At 44.3% G+C, this 19,074-nt stretch overlaps 1 protein-coding gene across 5 annotated transcripts in view; it reads left to right on the top strand.

Annotated features, from left to right (window-relative positions):
* JADE2 (jade family PHD finger 2) overlaps nt 1-19,074 on the top strand; it is a 156,388-nt gene that overhangs the window by 116,676 nt on the left and 20,638 nt on the right. For all 5 annotated transcript variants that reach the window (XM_073355547.2, XM_073355546.2, XM_078853993.1 and 2 more), the window contains 2 exons: nt 2,604-2,720; nt 11,230-11,691. In XM_073355547.2, coding sequence (XP_073211648.1) covers nt 2,604-2,720; nt 11,230-11,691 — 579 coding nt within the window. The remainder of the gene's footprint in view (nt 1-2,603; nt 2,721-11,229; nt 11,692-19,074) is intronic.

Genomic DNA, 19,074 nt, shown 5'->3' with positions numbered 1-19,074 from the left:
AAGATGGGCATCAATAGGAAAATTGAAAGGTGGATAGGGAATTGGTTAAAGGGGAGACTACAACGGGTCCTACTGAAAGGTGAACTGTCAAGTTGGAGGGAGGTTACCAGTGGAGTTCCTCAAGGATCAGTTTTGGGACCAATCTTATTTAATCTTTTTATTACTGACCTGGGCACAAAAAGTGGGAGTGTGCTAATAAAGTTTGCAGATGATACAAAGCTGGGAGGTATTGCTAATTTAGAGAAGGACAGGGATACCCTACAGGAGGATCTGGATGACCTTGTAAACTGGAGTAATAGGAATAGGATGAAATTTAATAGTGAGAAGTGTAAGGTCATGCATTTAGGGATTAATAACAAGAATTTTAGTTATAAGCTAGGGACGCATCAACTAGAAGTAACGGAGGAGGAAAAGGACCTTGGAGTATTGGTTGATCATAGGTTGACTATGAGCTGCCAATGTGATATGGCTGTGAAAAAAGCTAATGTCGTCTTGGGATGCATCAGGAGAGGTATTTCCAGTAGGGATAAGGAGGTTTTAGTACCGTTATATAAGGCACTGGTGAGACCTCACCTGGAATACTGTGTGCAGTTCTGGTCTCCCATGTTTAAGAAGGATGAATTCAAACTGGAACAGGTACAGAGAAGGGCTACTAGGATGATCCGAGGAATGGAAAACTTGTCTTATGAAAGGAGACTCAGGGAGCTTGGCTTGTTTAGCCTAACTAAAAGAAGGTTGAGGGGAGATATGATTGCTCTCTATAAATATATCAGAGGGATAAATACCAGAGAGGGAGAGGAATTATTTAAACTCAATACCAATGTGGACACAAGAACAAATGGATATAAACTGGCCACTAGGAAATTTAGATTAGAAATTAGACGAAGGTTTCTAACCATCAGAGGAGTGAAGTTTTGGAATAGCCTTCCGAGGGAAGTAGTGGGGGCAAAAGATCTATCTTGCTTTAAGATTAAACTCGATAAGTTTATGGAGGAGATGGTATGATGGGATAACATGGTTTTGGTAATTAAATATTCATGGTAAATAGGCCCAATGGCCTGTGATGGGTTTTTAGATGGGGTAAGATCCAAGTTACCCGGGAAAGAATTTTCTGTAGTATCTGGCTGATGAATCTTGCCCATATGCTCAGGGTTTAGCTGATCGCCATATTTGGGGTCGGGAAGGAATTTTCCTCCAGGGCAGATTGGAAGGCCCTGGAGGTTTTTCGCCTTCCTCTGTAGCATGGGGCACGGGTCACTTGCTGGAGGATTCTCTGCTCCTTGAGGTCTTCAAACTACAATTTGAGGACTTCAATAGCACAGATATAGGTGTGAGGTCTTTTTTTAGGAGTGGTGGGTGAAATTCTGTGGCCTGCGTTGTGCAGGAGGTCAGACTAGATGATCATAATGGTCCCTTCTGACCTAAATATCTATGAATCTATGAATCTATCCCCTGGGGAAAGTCATTCTTGTTTATATTGCAGCTGCAATGTTAATCTCACCACATTACTGAGCAATCCTTTACCAGGAGGACTATATAATAGGGTTTTTTTATTACAGTGAACTGATAGATGACTTAGGTGCACGTACAATGCGTGCATACATGGCACTCTGCCTGATTGCAGCACATGTGTTCCTGCAAGGGAGGTGATTTGGAGCAATGATTTAGTGATATTTCCTAGTCCTTCAGCGTGGCATGCCAATAGAACAGCACGGAGTCATACATGTACTGGCATCCACATTTGGTAGAAAAATAAAGAGTAACGTGAAGTAAGAGTACAATGTAGGTGGATACATAAGGAACAATACAGCAATGGGTATGTGGAATTCTTTAAAGTAGAGTTTAGGCTAAATTGCTTTGGGCTCAACTGTAAGCCCGGTTACCTGGCAGTCCGGGGGCACGAGGGTGCATAAAGAGCTCCCTTATTCATCTGTGTGGCTTACCCCCATGTCAGAGCTTACGTGGGAAGGAGAGCAGCCACTGCCCAGCTCCCATGCCACCTACTGCATAGTGTGTGGGGAGTGGGTGGTCGGGGGTGGGGAATAGATGGCACTTCAGATCCACATGCCCCAAGCACGCCAGCTGAGGCCCCGGAGCCAGTGCAGGGGGAAGTTAGCTGCACCAGCACAAAGGCTGTGCCTCAGTTACTTCCCCCTGGAGAAAGGGAGCAGCAACAGATTGGGACGCTCAGGATCACAGTCGTGTGCCTGCCCCGCTCCTGAGGCAGCTCAGGTACATGCTGCCCCTCACACAGGCTGGATTGTTAGGGGACAGTCCAGCCCTGTTGCGCTCTGCCAGGGAGAGCAGACACACCCAGCCTCTAGCTGGGTTCGGTCACGCTAAGCGCACATGCCAGTTCACCATCTATAACAACACACCAGAGAGGATTTAGCTCAGAGGTTGCATTTGGCCTTACCCTCCGTGTTCCTGCCATCTCGTTCATCTTCAGAGCTGAGTTTTTGCAAATGATGGGTGATGGTAGAGACGGCTTTTAGAAAATCCTCCTCTCATTGTAGCCACCACAGGGAATCAAGCTTTGCATTATCCCAGGGAAGATGCATGTAGTAAGTGGTACAAACACATGTACTCTGTGTCCTGACTAGGTTAGCATCGGATGCCCAGAAAAAATGGAACCCATTACAAAGATCTCGCATATCCCAGCAAGCAGATGGGCTTTGTCCTGCAGTCTCTGCAAGGAGTGCACTGGAACGTGTATTCAGGTATGTAACGCTGCTTAATGAAGCCCAGGGCCAGGTTTTGCTCTTGTGAGCCCTGTTCATGCACTGGAGGGAAGGATTTGTCGGTTAGTTTGGGAACAAGTTTTCTAAGTCACTGACAGGTAATAAAAGTAACAGCTGGGAGCACAAGAGCCAATCAGTTGCCACCAATTATTGTTGTTTGTAATGTTTTAATACATGAAATGCTGCAAATCAAAATAAGCCTTGTTTGTTCACCATGATGCCAGTGCCATAGTGACTCTGTAGTTACAAGGACTGACAGTGACGCTGCTCTAAAGTCAGAAGCCAGCTGTATTAATATTTCACATGCCAGTGGGGCTAGGAATGAAACCTTTCTACCATTGGAAAGCCAGAAAATTTAGCTTTCTTTCCAGGGTTACAAGGAACTGCACTTGATTTGAGCCCTACCAGCTCACGAAATAGAATACTTAGAATGTATACATCCCTGTTTTGTACCTATTCTATAACACCTTAGTGGATCACAGCAAATATCCTATTCCCTACCCTTCCCACAGCAATGCTGTATGGAAGGGACTGCATGCTTTCATTTTGTCCTGTGGAAAAACACCTCTGTTACAAAAGGTTCTGTAGGTCAGGGCACTGACCCCAGGAGATCCTGCTCTGACTGTAGTGGCAAATCCAGGTGCAGGGGGTTCTGACTGCAGCAGAACAGATGTGGGGGACCAGGGTTTGTGGAACCTTGCCAAAAGGACTGCACCACTGCAGTCCTCAGAGTCCAGTCCCCCATGGTTCGGTGGTGGGAGGGTAAACCAGGGGAAGAGCAGAAGGGCTGGTGGATTTGCTGCTGCACAACCTCATTAGCTATTGCTTCCCCCACCAAGCCACGGTGCAACCTCAGAGCTGCAGTAGCAGCCATGGAACAGCTCTCGGGTTCCATGAACTTGGGAAAAACTCCTTCCTCGGTACGTCCGTACATCAAGTCTAACTACGCAGTGCTGAGGTGGGATTTGGCTCTTAAACATCAGACATAGCAATGATACATAAGTGTCAGAGAGTAACTAGCCAGTTGAGGAACAGTGGTATGTCTTAATAATAGAAAGAGCTGCAAGCCTCTGTGATGTTTATGCAACCACAATGGTTTTAATACTTTAAAGGGAGCTATTTAAAAGCAATCCTTTTAGCTTGAAATGAGATTTCACCATATTTCTTTAAATCTCCAGCATTGACTCACTTCTTTTTTGATGGCTTTGGGTGGATCTGCTTATTCACCCTGCCAGATGGAGATATTGTGTAATAATGGCAACTGCTTTCAAAGAACGGAAGGGCAGTGAAAGGAGTCAAATAGACTTGGCAGCATCAAAAAGAATTCAGATTCTCTGAGACTTCATCCTCTTAGCGCAGGCATCACACGTTAGCTGTGAGAACCTTTGGATTGAACGGATTTGAATTAAAGGTCACCTGAAATGGAACACAGAGTTTTATTGTCTCGTGTGCTGACAACTCACAGGTTACAAGTTTTCATAAGATTGCCACTGGAGTGTTTGTCAGTGCCACCATAGCTCTTGCAGAACAGCTCTGCTGAAAGAAAAAGGAATGTGCAGACGGTGCCTTTATTGAAGGACTTAAGGGATGAATAAGCAGCAGGTTCACCCATAGCGGTAAATAAGCGTTGTATCCTCTGCTCTCATCAGAGGAACAAAGGCCTGTGTTTGCAAAGCCCTTAGGTTTATGTAACGAATTTTTGATCAGTGCCTGTTTATACAGGTGGAATCTAACCATCTTTGTCACCACTACCATTTTGTGAGAGCTTTAAAGAGAAAAAAATCTGTTTGTTATAGTACTTAGGCCCAGGTCTTCTAAGGTATTCAGGTGCCTAGCTCCCGTTGATTGAAATGAAGATCTGGACTTTAGCGCTAACTTCTGAGGGTAGGAATGAGATAGTTAAGGTATGTGCAGGTCAGTTACAGATGAAACATTAAAAGAAGCTAATTTCACAGGCTTCCAGTGTTAGCTTTTCTTAGTGGCCAGTTTGACCGGGTTTCACTGACCTGACAGAGTAAGACTCTGGAAGATGAATCATAGAATCATAGAATATCAGGGTTGGAAGGGACCTCAGGAGGTCATCTAGTCCAACCCCCTGCTCAAAGCAGGATCAGTCTTCAACTAAATGAACTGTGCCTGGAGAAAAACTCCTTCATCTCGAACAAGGAAGGAGAGGAGGCCTTCTCAGTTTCATCGCTCTTCTCTCCTGATGCGTGGAAGCAGGATCACATTATAATAAATGGAGACTTCTTGTCCACAAATGTGTACACAGTTACTGCAGTTGCATGTGCAAATGAAGCAAATGTTCATGCAAATTGTAAGCTAGTCACCTAACTCGGCTTGTGCACCCGCCTATGGAATTTGCATGTGCCCCCAGGCTCCGTACGTCTAGAGAATTTGCCACACACAAGCTGGCAGTTGAATCATCAGCATAATGTTATGTAACAAAGGGGATGGTTTGGGAGGAACTTGTTTCCCCCTGGCTGATATTGCTTCATGCACATCACTATCTTCTCCTTGTTTTTACTTTTAAAAAATTGTGGGCCAGATCAAATCAGCATAGCTCCATAAAGCAATGCCAGTTTACACTAGCTGAGGATACAGCCCTGTCTGAGCAGTTTTCCAACTTTCTGTTCAGGGGAAATCATGACTTCATAGTGGTTCTTGTGGCTAGACGTGAGAATGTGCCAAAAAGAGTGCTGTATCCTCTTGGCATTTTCTTGTTTACATTGCTGAACCAAAAAACAAAGTATAAGGAAACATACTGATTACATATCCCGAAGGTACTGCAATTCCTGAGAATGCTGTGCACGCCAGCTTCCAAGACGGACTCAAGCCCCCATGGCAGGTCAAAACAGGGACTGGTGAAGCATTGGACCCTTATTGGCAGAGATTATCAGTGCCCCTTTGTGAGAGGGCTTGGTGCCAGTTCTCCATAGATTGGCAGCAGTTCAGCCTTCTGAAGACAGCATCTCTTGATAGTACTGTCCTTTAACCTTCCTTCTTTGGGAAAGTGATTTTGAAGGTTACAGGAAAGAAGCTGTGGTGTCATCTGCCATTTAGGTAGCTCCTTAACCCTTTTCAGTTTGGTTTTGGTTTGAGTATAGAATAAAACGTCACTGGTTTCATTAGTAAGTGGTAGTCGCCTGACAGTGGACAAAGATCAGGTGCCAAGAGACAGACCTGCTGACAGACACCTTGCTCCCAGACAGCTAGCTCCTTAACCCTTTTCAGTTTGGTTTTGGTTTGAGTATAGAATAAAACGTCACTGGTTTCATTAGTAAGTGGTAGTCGCCTGACAGTGGACAAAGATCAGGTGCCAAGAGACAGACCTGCTGCATGGGTAAGAGGCCAGTGTCTTTGCAGATTCTGCACCAAGCCAAACCCAGAATGCTAGGGAAAAATGAAGACCATTTGATCACTAAATATTAACATCCATTTATTGGAGAACCACAGCTATTTGTGGAAATGTATTTCCTAAAGTCTGTAGTAGATAAGTCAGTTAGTCCTGTTCTGGTCAAATAGAGAACCATGCAGTGTTGAAAACTTACAAAAACATTTTTTGGGGGAAATGGAAATGAGTCTGATGTGCACTGTCCAAGAGCCTAGCTGTGATTTTCTTCCCTCTGCGTCAATACTGAACCAATGCCCTAGCATCGTACTAGGGCAGTTGTGATGCTGAAGATGCCCTTTTCGAGATGAGACCTAAAGCTTAGGTCCAGACCACTTGTGGTCACTAAAGATCCCATGGAGCTATTTGTAAGAATACAGCCTTGTCAACACTGTTGCCCTGACTGTATTTCAACTTTGGTAATTACATTCTCTTTCCCTAAATGCCCCCCTCAAGTTCTGCTGGATACTACATTTCCATCACGTTCTGCCCTAAATCTGTTGTGTAGCACTGCTGTGAGCTGTTGCATTCCATGGCTAGAGGTGGCTGGAGTTCATTGGTGAATGAAATATTCCCTGTCTCTCTACTCCACAAGAGTGGTCTGAAGACATATTAACAGGTCAAATTCATCTCTGATGCAACTCCACTGGCTTCCCTGGACTTACATCTAGGGATGGACTTGGCCCATTGCCTCCAAAGTACTTGGAGATACTTGGATGAAAGGTGCTGTACCAGGGTGGCCGAACTTACTGACCCTTTGTTGAGGTTCCTTCCCCACTCTGAACTCTAGGGTACGGATGTGGGGACCTGCATGAAACCCCCCTAAGCTTATTTTTACCAGCTTAGGTTAAAACTTCCCCAAGGTACAAACTATTTTACCTTTTGCCCTTGGACTTTATTGCTTCCACCACCAAGTGTCTAACAAATATATAACAGGGAAAGAGCCCACTTGGAAACGTCTTTCCCCCCAAAATGCTCCCCAAACTCTACACCCTTTCCTGGGGAAGGCTTGATAAAAATCCTCACCAGTTTGCATAGATGAACACAGACCCAAACCCTTGGATCTTAAGAACAATGAAAAAGCAATCAGGTTCTTCAAAGAAGAATTTTAATTGAAGAAAAAGTAAAAGAATCAACTCTGTAAAATCAGGATGGTAAATACCTTACAGGGTAATCAGATTCAAAACACAGAGAATCCCTCTAGGCAAAACCTTAAGTTACAAAAAGACACAAAACCAGGAATATCCATTCCATTCAGCACAGCTTATTTTATCAGCCATTTAAACAAAACAGAATCTAACGCATATCTAGCTAGATTACTTACTAAGTTCTAAGACTCCATTCCTTTTCTGTTCCCGGCAAAAGCATCACACAGACAGAGAGAACCTTTGTTTCTCCCCCCCCCTCCAGCTTTGAAAGTATCTTGTCTCCTCTTTGGTCATTTTGGTCAGGTGCCAGCGAGGTTATCCTAGCTTCTTAACCCTTTACGAGGTGAAAGGGTTTTTCCTCTGGCCAGGAGGGATTTAAAGGTGTTTACCCTTCCCTTTATATTTATGACACCCTCTGAGCCACATAAAATAATCTTCAAAGGTTTGAGAGCCAGACGCACCTGCCAGGGCTTGGGGCTTCTGCCCTGTGGCAAGGTGATGCAGCTAGAGGCTTCAGCCCTGTGGGAAGCGCCTGCCTGGGCTTGGCCTTCAGCAAGAGCGGGGCTGAAACCCCTAGACCCCGCTCCCTGCTGGGCAGAATCCTCTAGCTCCACCATCGCACTGCAAGGCAGAAGCCCCAAGTCCCCCATCCCCTCAGTTTGGTAGGTGGAGAGTGGGGTGGGGGGGCTCCGCGAGCTGCACTTTAACTGTGAAAGAGATGAATGTGACTTGCGAGCTGCAGTTTGACCACCCCGTGCTATGCAGTAGCATTATCATCACTATGTACTGTTACTGTCATAAGTATTGTGAGATCCAGTGTGCTACCCTAACTCCACTGCCTCAGCTCATTCCGCCTGCCAGACTGATGCTTCCCCAAGCACAGACTCGTTCCATTGGCATTCTGTGCTCATGAATGATTTGATGGATCAGTATGTTTTTATTGTCAATTTGTGCGAGGTCCGTTGGTAGGGGCTGTGGATCAGGTACCTTTAATTGTTGTTCTGTCAGTTGAGCTTGCTAATTATTTTCTATTTGCATTTGGGGCACAGTCTCTGACAACTGCTGCTTGCCATCTGTCAAAGGAGAAATCCAGGACAAGTGTCATTCGATTTGTTTTATTTCTAAGGTAGTGCAGATAATCTTTCCTGTGTAAAGGGCGCTCTGTAGGCTGTTGTTTTGGCAAAAGCCGCAGACACTTGAATAATGATATTAATACTGTTGGTGACGTAAATAGTCAGGAAGGAAGGCAACACTGATGCATCCATTTTTTTTTTTTTTTTAGTTTGAATGGTTCTGGGTGTGCACTTTCGTTATGGTACAGTAGCTATTGATGCACATAACAGCTCAAAGGATCTTCCCAATGGTTTGGTTAAAGTGCTCCCAGATGTTACTCCAATATAGATACAATTGACTACATCAGTAGCTAGATAGCTCAGTGCAGTAAAATAACCGTTTTGGCAACCGGACAAGAAAACTCAATCAAGGTAACTTACAGCTGGCAAAGCTGTCCAACCTTAAAGTTCCATTAGAGTCAGGAAAGTGACTCCATCGAATGACATTGTGTCACTTTGTTGTATTTATTCTGTCCCAGTGACTTTCACAGCAAGTGTATGCAGCTTAATAACCAAAGGAAGATATGTTGGCTCTACCAAAAAAATCTGGGGTCTGATGATCAAGCTGTTATCTCTGTCCCTCCTAGGATCAGGAGAAATAAAGATTCTGTATTCAGAACTTTGCTGGCACTTCTGTCAGTGTATTAGGCAAACAAGACTCCTGCTCACTCTGCAATAGCAACAGTGGTAGCCATCAAAACATCACCATTTACCAATGGCTACCACACAGTGGTATCTGATGTACTGGTGTTGTTTCTCAGTGTCAGTATAGGGAAATACCATAGTGTCTTAGTTAGCAGTGCTATGTGGTAACTGTGGTCACTTTTTAGTGGAATTTGCTTATTTTGATACACAGTAACACAATTAGCAATGAGGTATCCACATATTTAAATCAGTTAAGAGGAGGAGACATGGATTCAAACATGGTTTGGATCATGGTTCAAATGGGCCCAGTAATCTCAATCTAATGCCTAGAGGGCATTTGTCCACATCCCGTGATGTCTCAACTCAGAGCTAGGTAAGTTCTGTGGTCTCTTTCCATCCTGAATATGACCACAGGTACTGTGGCACAACTGGTAGCCCCTCTTCATCGGAGATGTATGCATAGAATTAATAGAAGGAGAGCTAAAGGTCAGGATGGAGGTGATCCAAAGCTGACTGAAGTCTCTGCAAATCTTTCGATTGATTTTAATGGGTTTGGGCGAGATGTGTGAGAGGTTAACTTGGACACCACTTGCCTGCTCTATTCCTGGGTCTAGGTAGTCTCTTGCTTTCATAAGCACCGGCAGATTTATAAACAAAGTCAAGGGGAAATATCTAAAAACAGCAATGTTGAAAGCTCATGTGCTCTGTAACTTAATAACAGGGCAGGAATCCAAGACCGATGGGACAAAGAGGAAAAACAATAACGTTTTTGCAGTTTAAATACAACTGGAATTTTTATTTTTGAAAATTAAAACTTACCCGAAACCTCACCAAAAATGTGGAACATCCTGTATTTTTGTCATCAGCCTTCAGGAAATATCATAGGTTTTAATGTGGTCGTTCGTGCTGGAACTGCTCACTCCACTCCCCCCCCGCTCCAGAATAATGTTATATAAACTGCTAAATGTGGTGTCTACAGTAATAAGCCCCTCAGAATGTCTCGTTATTGCCATTTAACTGGTCATTAGCAGCTGAAATAGACTGATTTCATATGGATTATGGCTTAAATAATTACCTGACACTCTGAGCCATTAAAAATAGTTAATGAATAGAGGAGGGTTGGGGAGGAGAAAGTGCTGAAATGTGTACAGCCCACATGTTAGCTGGGAGATGGGTTTGCTTCAGTGTAAACTCGTAGTTTAGGTTTTGCTGCATGTGGAATCCAGACAGAGTAATTTAACTATGAGGGAATTTAGCAAAATTGTTTGAAAATTCTAATTTAACATAACTTTGGACAGCAAGTTAATCCCTATACCGATTTTAATGTTCATTTTCACGTTGTCTGTTCTAAATAAGCTGGGGTTCCATTTTCTTTTCCTCTTTTTTCCCCAAGCTAATTAGAGGGAATGGAATTTCAATAGGAGCTGCTTACTTATTAATGAAGGCACTGTGCTCCACGAGAGTTAGAAGTTCCCTAGATTCCTGTTTTACTCATGGACTGTGACCCCCTCTGTAGACTTCAGATAAAATTAGCAAGGCCATTTTTAGAGTTAAAGAAAAGGAAACTCAGGTAATTTAGAGAGAGAAATTACAATAAGAAATAAATTAATTCTCTATTGGGAGAGACTCATTTACCCAGCTACAGTCATTTGTCCATAATATTGGACCATAGTATTGACAAGAACAGTATTGCCTATATTATGGGATGAACAATCAGAACCTTATTTTTATAATAACCAAAAGAGAGGCCTGGTTTACGTGGGGGGCATCAGAAGGGCCGCAGGGATGAGACTGAAAGGAACCCAGTAGAGACAGCAGTTTAATGAAGATTCTTGTACTTGAAATTATGATGACTAGCCATACACACATGAGATTTGGGAAATATACTCATTTCTCAGTATGGGTGTCTACTCTTTGTACAATGTCAAGTTCTTATTGCTTTTCTCTGTCAAGCAGCTGGGTGCCCTGGAGTAACGTGCAAAGTCACTTATTGCATTACATACGGTAGGGTGATCCCTTTTATAGGCAGGCCAGGCTCACACATCTCGTCGTCCTGTTGTAATGGCCAAGTGCCGCTGTAGTCAGTGATGTCTTGTGTACAGTGATTTAACAGGAGTGAGCACGTTTCCTCAGTGTGCCATGATGGGCGGTGAGTGAAATAACCTGGGTTCCCTGCTTTGTCTTTTCTCCAGTGTTCCATGCCCGCCTGCATCACTGCATTCCACGTCACTTGTGCTTTTGACCACAATCTGGACATGCGGACTATTTTAGCGGAGAACGATGAAGTGAAGTTCAAATCCTTCTGCCTTGAGCACAGCAGTGGGGCTACCAAACCTCCAGATGAGGCACGAGCAGAGGCAGACCAAGCCCAGTTGGACTTGGAAAAGGTCACACTGCGGAAACAGAAGCTCCAGCAGTTGGAAGAGGACTTCTATGAACTTGTAAAGCCCTCCGAGGTAGCAGAGAACCTCGACCTAACTGAATCTCTGGTGGATTTCGTTTATCAGTACTGGAAGCTGAAGAGGAAAGCGAATTGCAACAAGCCACTGCTGACACCAAAAACAGATGAAGTGGACAACTTGGCTCAGCAAGAGCAGGATGTGTTGTACCGACGCTTAAAGCTCTTCACACATCTCAGGCAAGACCTAGAGAGGGTGAGTAAACTTCTGGTTTAAGGGCCTACTCTGTTGTTCTACCAGGGCTTCTTTAATATGGGGCAGCGTCTGTTGGAAGAAACTGTCTTCATGTCTTTTGACCTAGTTAGATTTCCTTGACAGTCACTTCCCTTCCACAGTTTGTGTCCACAAAAAAGACCTCAGTCAGTTACACTTCTGCTCTGAGCTGCCTGTTTGTTATCACTGGCTAGAATTCTGCATAATATAGCTATATTACCAGAGCAGAACCCTCCAGTCATCCCACTTCTTATGTTCCCTATGTTTAAGTGTAGGTGTTCCTTTTAAAATATGAACAAAAGTTTGTGGACTTCCCGGGACAGTCCATTTCCTAGTGGACATATACATTCATCACAAAACCACCAACACAATTGGGACAGTTCTTGGCAGTCTCAGCAGAGAGGTCAAAGACTGAATGTGCATGGAGTCCGGACTCTCCTCGCTTCTCCAGATGGGGTCCCCCAGAACAGAGGAGAGGCACGCTGGCAGTGCAGCCAAAAACCAACACTGCAGCTACCCGTTTTGGGGATGAAAGTCCCAATCCTGCTCTCTTTGATCTCCAGGGGCACAGGATTGGACCCAAAATAGAGGTTTCCAGTGTTGGCAATTCAGCACCTTCCACCAGCATGACATTCACATTAAAAACAGAAAGATAATTTACGTAGTGTCTAAAAACAAAACAATAAGGGCAGATAAAATGGTAGACGTGAACTACAAGGCTGGTGGAACTAAGTCTTTCATGGCTTGGTTCAGCTGTCTCCATACGGGGAAATGGGCCACCTCCTCTGGGAGATCTCTGAATGGACAGAGCTTTATGTCACATGCCACCTGGGGTGTATCACATTAAACTCCACTGAGGCAGGTTCACTGCCCATCAGACCATCCCAGGTCCCCTTCACAGGCTGGTGGGCCCATTGTTTGACCTGCGTGTTCTGTGTCTGACGTGAGTTTGTGGAGGAGAGGGAAAACCCTGAGGACTTTTGCCTGGTGGCTTTTTAAGGAAGAATCAATGTCAGCTAAGTTACAATAACAAACAGTTGTGACTGGTCTCTCGCAGTTAACATCGCCTGCTCTCCCCGGTGTGTCCGCTGCTTGCTCGGCTTGTGTATGCAGGCAGCAAAGGGATATTTATAAGAGACCTGCTTTCTGAAGAAACACCAGGCTGCTAGCACACTTAGCTTCTTGTAAATTTCACTTTAATGGCTGCATACAGGCATGCAGCTGACAGAAATAGTAGTGTCAGCAGAGACAGTATGAGCAGGGGGGCAAGGTGCTGGGACAGAGCAGGCAAAAACAGGAAGAGGAAGAAGCAGTACAACACGTGTAGTGAAATGACACAAAATTGGCAGGGGGGAGAGAGAAGGATGTCAAAGCACTGAATGGCTATTGCAAACCACTGTAACAGGAAGGAATAGTGCACAGGAGTAGGGTCATAGAGTTATGGGAAAGGCCTATTAGAACATGGGGTCCATGCCTTGAAAGTACAGAATATAGGCCTTCATGGAGGACGTCTTAGATGCTATGCAGCTTACACAGCTCTGCCAAATTTAAGGTATGGGTTATGGGAGACTCATATGGTACTGAAGGGAAGCTGGACAGAGCTAGAGGGAAACTAGGACTTTGTTTCTTCTGCTACGAACCTTCCCTCCGCCCTATATTCCACACTCCTCCTTGCTGGTGTGTGGAAGGACTGCCCACCTACAACGTGCCAGCCTCTCTTCTCCTTCAGTCGGTGCAACCATCAGTGCTATCCACTCTGCCTGAATCACTCAGCAGAAGAAACAGCTGAGTTCATCTGGGGATTAAACAGAGAGCACAGAACATTTGCGGGCCAGCCCTCAGCCGCAGTTTGGCCTGGTCTTTCAGGAGTGAGAGAGGGAAAGGAGCAGGTTGGCAGAGTGGCACGGTTTGTCCTGAGCACTTAAGAGGGCAGGTGGGATAGGAGGGAAGCAGGAAAAAGCATATTTTAGCTTGTGCTTTGATATTGCCATCTCTCTCAGGCTAAATAGGGATGGAGCTGGTCAGTCCTTGGATGGAAGACCTCCAAGGAAATTCCAGGGTGCAGCAGAAGGTGGTGCTGGTTATTTGGTAGGTGATGCTTCTTGGAGTGGGCCATGGTTGGGAGTGATGTCTTCCTTGTACATCCCTTTATCTACCTCACAAGGCTGTTGTGAGTCTTAGTTAGTGTTTGTTTAGTACTTTGAGCTCCTCAGAAGAAAGGCCCAATAGAAGAGAAGATTATTAATTATTATTATTTTTAGGACAGGGAATGCGTTAGCCTTGAGCTAACCCTGCTCCCGTCGCGTCCATTATGGCTTGGTGCATCAGGTGTAGCTCCATTACTAAGAATGGGATTTTAAATCAGGAACATTCAAAACATCTCAGAAATACTCTCCAGATGCTATTGCTTTCCAGGAACATTGGGCCCACAGATAAATCTTTGCCTAACTGATGTGAAAGCCCAATCATCCAGAAACATATTACAGTTTAATGCAGCCTAAACTGAGCTACTTGCATGTGGAATTTAGACGCCAGCTTTGATCACTCTGGTCTTTCTCTCTGCCTTTATGTGACTCACTTACAGACCGTTCTCCAGTTGGAAGCTCTAGTGGATGCTGAGCTGTCGTTTGAATCATGTGTCTTTTCTACGGAAATATCAATTCTTCTGTCTCCTTACGAATATTGCCAAAATACATCTTCACCTACACTCTCTGTTCCTCCCTCATTGTTCATGCCTGAACTGCCACGATGTTTAGATCAGTGATACACACTTTGTGCTGGGCTCCCTGTACACACCATCAACGGGATGTGGCTGGTACAAAACCCTGCTGCCGAGGCTCAGACTGACATGAGGCAGGGCATCTTTAGGTGCCAGTCAGAGTCCTGAATACCATAGCAGGGCAGTAGCACTAATGTAGTTGAGTTTGAGAGGAGATTTCTGTTTAACAGCTAGTTTGTCTGCATGCTCTAAACTCCACATACATGTGCAGACGGTCTTGAAAACTGTTGTGCCTCTTCAGGATCTGGGGTAGGTTTAGTGGTGCAAATTTGGAGTCATTTGGCCCTGGGGTTTCTGAGATACTGAGGTCCTAAAGAAAGGACCTGAGAATAACATTTTCTACTTCTTGTAATGTTTTTTGCACACACCTGGGGCTCAAATTATTGCACTGATCTGCCCCAAACTGGTATCACCTGGTTGGGTTCAGTCTTAGCTGGTGCCCAACACCCACTGCTGCTTCAGAGAAGTAAGATTTAAAAAGCTATTAGGCATCCAAGATAGCTATGCCAAGTGGCTCGAGCGTTGGGCAATGTGCTACAGACTGTGTATGTGCCATGAGGCTGGTGCCGTGATGAGCAAAGGTGTGCACAGGTATGCTTGATCTCAGATGACATCAGGTAGAGATGTTCTTACCGGTGAGGTTGTTAGACCATGGCCTTTTTGTACTGGAAATCCATACAGAAGAATAGAGAGATGGACAAGACTAGGGAGAGTGGGCTAGAGAACCTTGGGATGTAGACTACATGACCTAATAAATATTTGTCATCACTTAACAGCTGTGATTCTAGCACTTTTAAGTTTCCTTTTCAGCAAATTTCCTCTACTGGAATGCCCACGTCTCTGTTCCCGGAATTCTAACAGGATTTTTTTTTTAATCTACTCCAAGTATTGGTCTGTTTAAATCAGCTTCAACAAAAAGCTCTACACTTCCAAGGGGGTCAGGTCGGCATCAGAGTTTGGCCAGGGAGGCAGGAGGGGTGTTGTTTAGTAGTGTAAATAGCAATCTCTAAGCAGAGGCAAATAATGTTTTCTTTCAAAACTACAAAATCATAGAGGAAAGATACTGCCAAACATTTTGATACACAGGTTGCTGAAGGCAGTTGTTTCCCTCATAAAGAAATTTCAGTTTGATGTTTGCTTCAATCCAGAACAAAAAGAAGGGCACATATTAAAATATACAATGTATAAATCACTTCTTTAAATTATAAAAAAAAAAAGAGCAGCTTTCCCTCCTATAGAGTAAGTGCTTCCCAGTTGTCCTGAGGTAACACCAAGGGCCCTAGATGTTTAGATAATCCTGTGTGAGTTTGTAGCTTACAAAGCAAGGGCCTGGCAGTAAAGCCCATCTCATCTCAATACCAGAAAGATGCAGTCATATTGGAGGGAGTTCAAATAAGAGCCACAGAATTGATGAAACGGCTGATTAAAGAGCTAAATATGAATAGCATGGCTAAGCAGTGAAAAAAAGAGGACTGGAAGACCACCTACAATCTGGGAAGGACACAAACGTGCCAAGGGAGGGAATAATTATTTTGGGGGCTGCAAGGGGATATCACTAGAAATAACAGAATCAAATTTAGAAAGGAAATAGGCTGAATATTGGGAAAATTTCCTGGCAGTGAGATCAATTACACTGCGGAATAGTTTTCCCAAGAGAAATAATGGATGCCTCACTGACTGGGACAAACTGTTAGAAAATGAACTGCGGGTAGCAATCATGGACTTGCAAGTGGATGGACTAGATAATTTAATAGGTCTTCTCCATTTCTGTGGTTCTGTTATCTCCCTCTATCCATATTTAACAATTTATTTTTAATATTGAAAAAAAATCATGCCATTAGCAAATGGCCATGATTGTCCTCCTGCATTCAGAGCCTTTGAAAAGCATAATAATTGTTTGAGCACAGGAGCTCTACATCTTTAATTACCTCACTTACAAGCAGTTGTTTTGTTTGTCTAGGCTGTTATTTACAATTCAGATCCTGGAAGCTCACTGTCAGTGTGAAAATTCATGGACATTAATTCATTGGTGAAGCGCAAGCAAATGCAGAGCATGGGGCAAATGTAAATGAAATACATGATGTCTCCCCATTGTGAAGCTTTCAGAAAAAGCCTGCGACACACAAGACTGCTGTTTATAATTTTGGTAGCCACATTAGGGAAGGTTGGGGGAAAAAGATCAGGTTTGATGTGTCACTGTTAGAGACACAAAGGCTCCTGAACACTTGCAGTCTAAGTAGTCTGTGAATCATACAAAAGGTCTGGTAAGTGATTTGGATAGAGCAGATTGGGAGAAAGAAAGTATTTATTGATGTGTCAATACAAGTTATTGAAAATTTCCTTATGGCCAATTCACTTCGCTGTCAGTTCCTGGGAACTAATATTTGCCTCCTAGTTTATTGCCTTCCTCTTGAGCCCCCATCTAGCTGTGGCTTTTGGAAAGTCAGGAGGCTCAGTAAACACTCAGTGTCAAGTCGGATTAGATGCCATTAGCATTTTCTGTTTTACAGCAGAGACAATACATTTCCTCTAAAAAATATTGACCCTCCCCCCAAGACACAGCCATGGAAACAGCGTCAGACTGTCACTCCAACCACAGATACTTCAGGCTGACAAAAACTGCAGTGATTACATTCAGCACAAGGCAAATGTTAGCTGGTATCACTTGGCAACTGCACCATCTTTCCAGGCTGCCGAGGGGATTTTGATCAGTAACCTCTGCATGTGCATCTGACATTTAACCAGCGGCACAGAAGTGCAGATGAACAGCTTACACATTAGGGACCAAATCCTGCCCTCATCAGTGGAGCAATGGAAAACAGAGAGGATACCTACTGCATTTTTTGCTCCAGGGATACTGCCAGTCAGGGCTGGCTGAGAGGTGTCCTTTGCTGAGCAGGAGCAATACATGCACCCATTGTTTGCTAGCTAGTGGTTTGCGGCTGATGGCAGCTTGTATGGGGGTGGGCATGCCACCTGACTCACAGACCCATCCCTTGTGGGGACCTGAGCTGTGGGGCTGTGTTTTAGGTGTGGCCAGCTTTTTGTGTCTCTCATTATACCCAACAGCAGAGAGCAGGATTGAACCTGGCACTGGTAAAGATGTCAGAGCAAATTCAACTTTGAGTTCCCCACATGCACATCCATTGAGCTCATCCGATGTAAATGGATAGGTCTTGAGTGGACTGAGACAGAATATTAATGAGAATAGAGCTTGGCTCATCAGTGACTGGAAGAACCAAGAAATCATGTGGGCTCAGGACGGAAGCAGAGATGTATCTCTGTTTACCTTATTCAGTGTCACTGACAGTGCATGGCAAAAGGCTTGAAACATAAACAAAGTCTTGTTGGAGGAGAGCAGTTATTTTTTACACTGCAGTGGACTGGAAGGGCAAACAGAGGAGGGCTGCAGTTCTTCAGCTTGAGGACTGATCCTGAACTCAGGTGTCAGTACTGAGCTGCTAGAGTCCTGGACATGCACCAGTGCTATGACTGTAAGGAAGTAACTTGGCACTTGGGCTGTTTTTTCCTCCCTCTCCCCTCAGTCTGTGGCTGGCTTGGCTTGTGCATAAGCTATCATGCAGTTCTGACGGGAGAGCACATCTGCGCAGGTTTTTACTTTCCCGTTGAAATTCTTGAAGTGTACAGTACTTAGCTTTTCTCTGGAGAGGGGTGGGGAGGTTACAAGTATTGGGACTTCAGGAGAGTGACAGTCCTAGAAGAATTGGGACAATTTCGACCTCTTGATAACTAGGCTTATATCTGAAGCTTTGTCATTTGCACACCAGAAGTTTCTCTTGTTTTGAACAAAGTTCTCCATGTTGGACAAAATACACCAGCAACTAAAGGCAAATATTTGACTTCTATGAATAAACAACGTATAGGATGGTGCAATGGGCAAGATTCTAGAGTATTTTGGCATAACTCTTGTGACAGGTTCCCCCTGGGATGTCACCTGGAACTGGGGTGCCATTGAGCCCCCTGACCCACCAACCTGGGCTCCCTTTACACTGTACTGCTGTGACAGGACCTCAAGCGCCCTCCAGCACACATACAGGTAGGGACACACCCAGCTGCAGCTACACACAAATGCTGAGATCAGCTCCGCATGGGAAGGCTTCAGCTAAGGAACTGCCCATCTACTCAAGTGCACCCCCATCCCAGAGGGTAAACCCAAAATTATACCATTTTGTGCTGCACAGAGATCTGTACAGCATAAGCTCATGAAATTCGCCCCCTCCCTCAGTGTGAAGAGAGACTATACAACAGCTTTTTGCCCCAAGTTATGACTCCCACACACTGGTTTGTGATAAAGCAAAAAAAAATTATTAACTGTAAAAGATAGATTTTAAGTGATCATAAGGGATAGCAAACAGATCAAAGCAGATTACCTAGCAAATAAACAAAAATGCAATCTAAGCTTAATATACTAAAGAGATTGGATATGAGTAGCAAATTCTCACCTTAAATGTTGATTGAAGCAGGCTGCAGGGTCTTAAGGGGAAAGCTACATTTGCTTGCAGCTTAAAAACCCCAGGTGTTCCTTTCATAGGCTAAAATTTCCCTTCAAACTGGGTCCAGCAATT

This window comes from Lepidochelys kempii, chromosome 8 (assembly GCF_965140285.1).
Source record: "Lepidochelys kempii isolate rLepKem1 chromosome 8, rLepKem1.hap1, whole genome shotgun sequence".
NCBI lineage: Eukaryota > Metazoa > Chordata > Testudines > Cheloniidae > Lepidochelys > Lepidochelys kempii.
Note: the sequence above shows the minus strand (reverse complement) of the source record. Positions and strands in the feature narration are given on the sequence as shown.